Source organism: Salvia splendens, chromosome 18 (genome assembly GCF_004379255.2).
Source record: "Salvia splendens isolate huo1 chromosome 18, SspV2, whole genome shotgun sequence".
NCBI classification, from domain to species: Eukaryota; Viridiplantae; Streptophyta; class Magnoliopsida; order Lamiales; family Lamiaceae; genus Salvia; species Salvia splendens.
Genome location: NC_056049.1, coordinates 20,502,534 through 20,511,797, shown reverse-complemented (window position 1 = coordinate 20,511,797; position 9,264 = coordinate 20,502,534). Strand labels below are relative to the sequence as shown.

Sequence of the window (9,264 nt, the reverse complement as noted above, 5' to 3'; positions counted from 1 at the left end):
CTGGAGGTGGTAACTTCTGCGCGCGGTGCCGGGTCCGCTTCTTTTTGGCGTGGGCGGCCTCGGCGGCGGCGCGGCGAGAGGGGGCGACGGGTCGGTTTGGTGACGGCTCCATGTCAGACAAACCGTACGATTCCGTGCTAAATTCGGGATCGTACTGCGTGTTGGCGTCGAACGACCGATATTCGGCGGGTTCTGTACCTGGCCAACTCTCCTCCCCAAACATCGGACTCTTGAGACTTGAATCCATTTCATAGTAATAATAAAAATGTGAGTTTCGAGAGTGAAATCGTGAAATGAAACATTACAAATGAAGGTGGAGTAGGGGTATTTATACAAAAAATCAAAAACGCGTGTCATCGTCCGCGACCATCGTCCGCTGATCCCGCAATGGGGCGCCCGATGTCGCGAACGATGACCTATCGTCCGCGCCATCGTCCTCCGAGCCCACAATGGCGCGGACGATGCATCGGGCGCTGACGTAGGGCGCGGACGATGGCGGGCACCCACAATGTGGGCATCGTCCGCGCCCGAGGACGATGGACGCCATCGGGCGCCCCATTGCGGGTGCCCTTAATATATGTAGCAAAAAGTTGATTGAAAAGGTTAATAGAAGGTGTGTCCTATTTTTATACTCCATCCGTCTCACAATATGAGTCACTCTTTTGTGGGCACGAGTTGTAAGAAATGTAAATAATAGTGAGTTGGAAAAGTTAGTGGAATGTGGACCCACCTTTTTATATTGGTTTTATAATAAAATGTGTATGAAGTAAGTTAGTGGAATGTGAGACATACTTATCGTTTATGGTAAAAATGAAATGTGATTCTTATTGTGGGAGAGAGAGTATATTCCAATATTAATTTTATAGGAAAATGTGAATGAAATAAAATTTGTGGAGTGTGAGGACCATTACCCAAAGTAAAAAGTAAATATGAAGTTTATTCGTAGATGAATAAAAATAGTAAATATAAAAAGTTTATTGGTGAAATTAGATTACATATTTGATAGTTGTAATCCCCAATGTATTATGATGCAATATATATTTCCCTCCATTTTGCATTCAAAATTGGTACCCCCATTTCATTACACAAGTATTCAATGTCTGAAATTCCAGTGTTACAAATTATCAAAAATATTTTGTCATATTTGTAACTAAGTGTTGTGGGGCTAATAAAACAAGATGCCCAATATTTTGAATCAAATTCTATAGTGCAGTACTTTTCCCTCAATTATTTAAACTTTTTGTGTAGATTAGTTCGATGCTATTTCTATTTGCTATTACACCAATAAAAGTTCAAAATTTGAAATCAAGATGTTTAACAACTTTTGACCTATCATATATTCGTACAAACCAATAATTATTACAGTTAATTTTATGGGATGTGCCTATTTTGGAGGTGCTGTACCTGCTAACCTTATTCTTGATAAATATAAATTAATTGGAGTAGTAGTATATTATACATAATCGAACTTTACAAACTATATCATTCTTTCCGTCCCACCAAACATAACCCACTTTACTTTTTGATTTGGCATAATCAAAATGATCCATTACTACAAAAAATGAAAACACATTTATCTCTACTTTATTCTCTCTTTTACTTTATCTTCTCTACCCTACGCACAAAATTAATTTACATAGAATTTCGTGCCAGCCAAGAAAGGGGACGATCTTCATTGGGATGCGGGGAGTACATGTTGATTATTCCATAAAAATTTAGAAAATTATTTAAATCTCAAATTATACACCAACAAAATTTTAAAAACATATCATTTTAATTGAATATTATACTGTATAATTATATCGAATAAATCATGTGAAATTTGTAATAAATTTATCATATATAATAATATACTTAACTACTGATAACAAAACTAATTTTTGATATAATTCAGGAGATGAATAAATCATGTGAAATTTGTTATAAATTTATCATATATAATAATATACTACTTAACTACTGATAACAAAACTAATTTGTGATATAATTCAGGGGATATATTAAGGTGACAATCCTTCTCAGAGTGACAACGTATCACTAATCTCATTCTGCCATGTGGCACGTTATTATGCAATATATTAAGGCGTTTTAGATGGATTTCTACAGATTGCATGATAGTAATATGTGGATTCCAGTGTAGATTGTTGAGTATAACATTATAGACATAAAATGTTTAATTTGTATTATTTATATAAACTGCTTACTTTTATATACAACTATTTTGCATTACAGACAATAATGCAATACTCAACAATTTTTACTACAATCCATCTAAAATGCATACTAATAAATATTGCAGGACAATGTGTCACATGACAACACGAGATTGGTGGTACGTTACCTTGTACTTCAGATCCGGCGCATTCTAGCTACCGTTTGTATGTACACAACTCAATGTACGTAAATTATTTATAAAAAAATTACATTCTTTAATTGCATCACATGAATGGCCATTAATTTATTTCAAAACATCCCATGTTTCCACATTCCTGCTTGCTACCTCAGGTTTACGTTACTTCCTGCAATTGTTTGTTTTTGAATCTAGACTAGACTTAAATTAATGCTTGATTAGGTTCAAGATTGCATCACACTTCATTTTAATGGACTCTGCACTACTATATATTCTTCAACGTTTCCATCATTGTTTCTCAGTGTTTTCTTAGATTGTCCGTTTGTTTTCAAGTAATGGGCTTTCTTGATTCTCAATGCTTCATGTGAAAGATTACAACTTTATTGGTCAGTTACTCCCGTTATTACTATTGTGCTCAAATTGTTTTTTTTTTGCTTGATATTCGAGAAACTTTCCTATTGAGATTTATTCCATTTCTTGGAATTGTTGCGGTTTTGGGGTTAATTTTGAATTGGGATTTCAATTTCCCAAGATTTTGTAACATTTTTTGGGAAGTAGATTTTACCTGTCAATTCAAGATTTTGTAGTATTCGAGGGGAGGAGATTTCACCTCGTCAATTGTTGTGGTTTGTTTGGATTGCTGATTTTGAAGTTAGGCACTTTTTATTGGATTACCTCATATTTTGATTTGGGGGAGTGTCGTATGGGATTGCCTTAGGATTTTGGTTGGAGGAATTATGCCAAATGTTGAACATATTGGTGAGATTGCTGCGGTGGTAAAGGGATAAGAGTTTATTTTGAGTCAATGGGATTTCCTGAATCCCAGGGTGTGTGAGGAGTGCAGCATTTAAATTTGGTGAAAAGTTGGTTATAAATTTGGTTCAGTAGCTGAGAAGACTATCACAACGGTGGTGTTGAGAGGAGAAGTCGATAATTAGCTGTCGTAGCAACGTTGGTTTCCTTTTGTTTCTGGTAAGGGAGTTATTCGGATTCGAGGAGTTTATAAGGATTCTAGGTATTGTTTGGTGACTTGGGAGGAAACAAGTTTATCTTTTTCTTCTTTTGGGTGTAAAGAATGGGGCATTCTGCAGCAGTTTGGGACCATAGAGCTTCTCTTGAATTGACCAAGGACTGGAATGGAATCGATCAGGTTGTGCTTCGGAACCCTCGTGGGGCTTCTGCACGAGTGAGTTTCTATTATTTTACCATTCTTGGTGCAGAAATGGGGTCTTTGAGTAGATCTGTGTGATTCTTGGAATGCTTCCATTTATGATTTGTGAAAATATGCAGGTGAGCCTGCATGGAGCACAAGTTATCTCATGGAGGAACGATAGAGGCGAAGAGCTTCTTTTCACTACTAGTAAGGTGTGGTTTTTATCCTAATTTATAAGATATGATGTGTATCTTCATCTTTCTCAATTGTGGTTTAGCATTTTCATTAAATTCCAGTAAGTAAATACTGTATACACATTTATATATATGAACTAATGAAAATTTTGTTGTTTGGCCTCATACCAATTTAATCGAAAGAGAAGGTGCAGTGTCATGTATACTAGAAAAATACTTTCATGTTGTATCATCTTAGATTCTGTGCTATTAGAATTAAAACATGATTCAGTGACCTTAAAATGAAGCTGTCAAATGTGCATATATTGAGGTCAGTTTATACTAGATAAAGTTTACTCTATGCTTGTGCTTATACTAAAAATCTGAAATCAGCCACTGTAGGAATTGGATGAGTAGTGATCATTATAGGTAGAACTGGTGATGTAATTCTGTTATGGAATACTACTTGTTCGCAATGCTTAATCGGCCCACTAATACTGCGAGGGTAGAAATCATCCAGTAATGCAGATTTTTTCAAGTTATGCATATTGGAATTATGACAAGAAAAATTTTTCGACACTTTTTTGCTCGACTAGAGAAACCATTTTTGCTGATGCTGCAAAGTTTACACAGTTCAGTTTAGTTGAATTTTGTACGATTTCATTATAGTTGACCACTTGACCTCCAATGCTTGATTCAATATTTCATTTCTGTTAATGTAATTCGATGCTTATTAGCTAATAAAACGCTGTGTATTGACCTTCAAAACCTTTGTAGGCCATCTTTAAGTCTCCAAAAGCAATGCGAGGAGGCATCTCTATTTGCTTTCCACAGGTACACTATCTATTATTCTTTTATTTTGCTGTTATTTCATGACTTTGTGAATCTTTAAACATATATGTATCTCACTTCATATTTCATCCATGCTTCAGTTTGGGAACTGTCATTCGCTCGAGCAGCATGGATTTGCCAGGAACAAGATTTGGACAATCGAGGATGATCCTCCTCCACTTCATCCAAATGACTCTCTTGGTAAATCCTTTGTTGATTTGCTACTCAAACCCATTGAAGAAGATCTGAAGTTCTGGCCTCACAGGTAAAAATTTCATGTATTCGAGCATTTTTATTAGGAAATGTTATGTTCCTCAGTCGTCTTAGCAGTCTTTGTACACACTCTCTCTCTGTCTCTGGCTTTCTCTCAGCTTTGAGTTTCGCCTACGAGTTTCTCTCTCATCGGATGGAAACTTGATACTGATATCGCGCATCAGGAATATAAATGGGAAACCTTTCAGTTTCTCTTTGGCCTATCATACACATTTCTCTGTTTCTGACATTAGGTAAATATCCAATTTTTTTAGATTTGTTCATTCTTTTTATAAATCATCATTGAAACTTTAATTTTTTAAATCTGTTTGCCCATTTTCACTTCCAACAGCGAAGTGAGGATAGAAGGTTTAGAGACGCTGGACTACCTCGACAACCTCTCCCAAAGGGAACGATTCACGGAGCAAGGTGACGCCCTAACATTCGAATCTGAGGTAAATCTTCTTCCACTTCCAAAATGTTGCAGTTTGACTGTTTTAAGTAATGATATTCTAAACCATTGCACTTTTATGTTTCCCGGTTTTCAGATAGACCGTGTTTACCTAAGCTCACCCAAGTGTGTCGCTGTTCTTGATCACGAGAAGAAACGGACATATGTTATCAGAAAGGAGGGGCTGCCTGATATGGGTATGTATCACCATTATCTTTTTCCTCGAATGCCAACAACCTCCAGTTTGTGGCCTAATACACAGAAATTGTTTTTCCATGTAGTCGTGTGGAATCCATGGGAGAAGAAGTCGAAAGCAATGGCAGATTTTGGCGATGAAGAATATAAGCAGATGCTATGTGTGAATGCAGCAGCTATAGAGAAGAACATCACCCTGAAACCAGGAGAGGAGTGGACGGGGAGAATCGAGCTTGCTGCTGTGCCTTCAAGCTTCTGCTGCGACGAACTTGAACCTCATCTCGACTACTTTTGATGTTCGGCTTGTGATCGTTCATTCCTTCGTTTACTCAATTTTATCGAAGCCTGTGGTTTTTTAGAAATGGCTGAGAAAAAGTTTGGTTGTGTAGGGATTTTGAGGCATATAATTTGCCTTTTTTAGTTAATCACTGTGCTTCGATGCACTCTGAATCTGAAAATATCTAGTTTGTTATTTGTGAAGTGATGATATTCAGACACAGGTTGTGGAATCAATTCTACACTTAAGCATTAACATTTGTCAAAAAATGAATTTCTATATAAATTCCAAGTTATAATTTCTAATGCTCAATAAATCAATGAGTTGATCTACCAAAATCCAAAAATCTTAAGGCTGTTTATAATAAATATTTAAGATGATGGAGATTTATGAACTATTTTTGACATTGGGTAACTTCCATAATAGTGAGAATTCGAGTTTACAGGAAGGAGATGAAGTTAACCGGATGGAAATGAAGAAAGGGGAAGAGAGAGAGGGAGAAGGAGATGGAGAAGATGGTTCATTCATATATTTTGTGAGAAAAATGATAATAAAAAAAGAGAAAAATCTATAATAACTCTTATTCTGATAAATTCGCACGCATTGATCTCATATTTTGAAAGATCAATGAATTTAATCCTAAATTTCGAAAGGTCAGTGAATTGAGACCAGTATTCCGAATTTTCTGTCACCAATGGCAATTGGCGGTTGCTAATCCTAAAGTTATAGTATCTATTTGTTGTTTTGATTTTTTTTGTTGTTTTTACTTGTCAGCTGTTCTTGAATATCACTAGTTTTATGGAATTTTGAAGTTTGTAATTGCCCACAAGAATGCTTAGAGCGTCCACTATAAGGTGGACGCGGCTATAGCCGCGAGCGGGGCGGAAGCGTGGCGGTAGGCGCGGCTATTATAGTGGAGGGGGTGTCCGCCGCGGGGGTGGACGCGGCGGGTGGGGGGAGGGGCGGCGGACGCGGAATCGCCGCGAGCGGGGCGAGGACGCGGCTGAGGGTGGCTGGAGAGAGAAGGAGTGGGGCTATAGCCGCGGCTGACGCGGCGGCGCGGCGGTTCGATTCGGGGGGCGGCGGTGGGAGGGGGTTGTCCGCCCCCTATAGTGGACACTCTTACAAGTGTTTGCGGATGCAATGGATAAAACAATGTCTTTTTTTGTGAATACGAGACTCAGAGGTTCAGCTATCGGCTGCAATGCCACGTAATTAAGTTTCGGCCTCCACGAATCACAAAAGAGTGAAGTTTGTGTATTTTCATGACCAACTAATAGAATTGTTTAAAACACAAAATTTGTGTAGTGATAAGTAATGAATCCTATAATCTAGATTAAAGGGTTTATTTGTTATCATCATTTATGATGTTTATCTGAAAAATATCTTAGTAGGTAAACATCTATGAAAAATATTGACGTGATAGCCTAAATTAAACATTGATTACTCAAACTTGGTCTATGATGTTGATGAAATAGATCAGGTAAAAGTTTGTGTGATATTTGTTATACAAATCATGCCAATTGTATGCATATGCTCTACTAGCTAGCTAGGTAGTTTTATTTGGCATTGATGCTAACAAATAGTATAATTTGATTGTTTATATGTCAGCAAACTGTAGCCCCTCTGGAATTCTATCGACCAGATGGCTTCGCTGGACTTGTGAAGATTTACTTCGAATTCACCAGCTTTGTTGCTCTTCTTTAATTTCTATATGCATATATAGATAGTTAAACAGGTAATAAGGTCACCTGAGGAAAAAGTGACATCATTAACTTGAGTTCTTGGTAGAGGTCCTTGCCTCTTTGATATCCCTATTACATGTAAATATGTTACATTTCCATAACAATGCTACTTAGATAAGCTGTAAGGGAGAGTTGCTGATCATTAAAACTAGAGTGTCTCTTTCTTTCTGTCTCAAATTTTCTTAACTGAGCATTTACTTGAGCTCTTTGTAGAGGTCCATGATTACATTTTCATAAAAAGTAGTGGAACAATTTATGAGTGTAACGATTTCGCTTAATACATGATTCATTTATCCAAAATGCAAAAATAACTCTAAAATGAGACATTATTTTTTGAAATGGAATATATTATATCAATCATAAAGTATATATGTCTTTAACAAATTTGTTACATAATAAAACTACTACTATAATTTACTAAAATTCATGAACGTTTGAACAAATTGATATACGAATAATATGTCACAATTTGTTCAAAATTTCACAATAACTCATCCACATAAAATATTTTGGTTAAATTCTGGAATTTCACAACAAAAATAAAATTGATCTAAACTATATTACTACAAACTTTACATTCTGTTTGTTATTTCCCATATCGACACAAAGAAGATTTTTTTTCGGCAAAAAATTATTCTACATGGGCAATCGTGTGAAATGTGTATTATATTTTAGACCACTTTTTAAGTTTGTGACAAGAAAACTATGTATAATCATATTGATTTAGTTGTGTCAAGTATGAAAAATAAAACACGTACTTTAGAGCACTTGCAACAGTAGCTCGCAAAAGGCTCGGTCTCATAGCGCCGAGACTAGTCATTGGCGAGGCACTGTTGCAAGTGTCTTGTCCGGTAGAACTTTGAGCAATTGGGGTAAAGTGAAGTATCAAGATATCGCGCCACGCCCCTCCCACCACGTGGTACACTTTCATTGGGCAGTGACAGTTACTCGCCGGCCCGCGAGTAAGCGTTGTGAAATAGCCGTTGAAAATTTTCTCAACTATTTCAAAAAAATAATACTTTATAAAACTATTCCACTTCCCTAAAAATTTATTACCTTTTTACCTATTTTTTATATTTTTTTATCATTCGATTCATCCCAACATGATCCGTAAATACTTATTCATATATAATTTTTTTCACATAAAAACTCTCTTCAATTTCATTCTCACTCATTTTTCTCATCAAAATTTAGTTCTCAATTATGCAAATATGGCCGATCGACCACCATCGAACTGGAATTTGTGGGGACCCAATCTCAACAATGAGAATGTGCCGTCGTCGGATTATCCGACACTGGGTACAAAAGGCTCGGCGACGCCGAACTACCAGAGGCCGTAGAATCCATATGAGGATGTCTACCGACACTATATGGTGCACGTGCTCCACATGCAGTACGGATCAACGTTGTCGGGTCGATGCCAAGCTACCCAATGCAATCGTTGTCCCAAATTCGGGAGGACAACTACCAAATTTTAGAAGAAAATAGGAAACCAACGGCTATTCCAAGGCCGGAGCCCGTCATTCCTGTTTCTATATAAATACATTTCTATTTTTTAGAATCATCCCATTGTTTTGGATTCTTACTTTATATATATTTATTATATTTTGCATATATTGTTTGAAGTTCTTATATTCGTGTACTAGTTCTTATAATATCCTATTATAACTTTATTTGAATCGGCGGTTCAGCGGTTCCAACGGTAGGATTCCGGCTAGGTGTACAGAAAAACCGGCGGTTTACGTCAGAAACCGGTGGTTTCTCCGAAAACCGCCAGTTTCCGACGGTTCAGGACCTTTTCCAGGTGCCAGTGTATAGGCCTGAAAACCAGTCAGAA

General features: G+C 36.9%; 1 protein-coding gene across 2 annotated transcripts; it reads left to right on the top strand.

Annotated features, from left to right (window-relative positions):
• Nucleotides 1-2,454: 2,454 nt before the first annotated feature.
• On the top strand, nucleotides 2,455-5,933 carry LOC121775918 (putative glucose-6-phosphate 1-epimerase). Of its 2 annotated transcripts, XM_042173009.1 has the most exons (9): nucleotides 2,455-3,322; nucleotides 3,425-3,536; nucleotides 3,641-3,715; nucleotides 4,454-4,510; nucleotides 4,609-4,772; nucleotides 4,879-5,013; nucleotides 5,112-5,214; nucleotides 5,308-5,407; nucleotides 5,492-5,933. In XM_042173009.1, the coding sequence occupies exons 2-9, from the start codon at nucleotides 3,426-3,428 to the stop codon at nucleotides 5,698-5,700; spliced, it is 954 nt and encodes a 317-aa protein (XP_042028943.1). In that variant the 5' UTR covers nucleotides 2,455-3,322; nucleotide 3,425; the 3' UTR covers nucleotides 5,701-5,933. The 2 variants fall into 2 exon arrangements, with proteins under 2 accessions (XP_042028943.1, XP_042028942.1); XM_042173008.1 differs by having other exon boundaries at nucleotides 2,455-3,536.
• The last annotated feature ends 3,331 nt before the right edge of the window (nucleotides 5,934-9,264 follow it).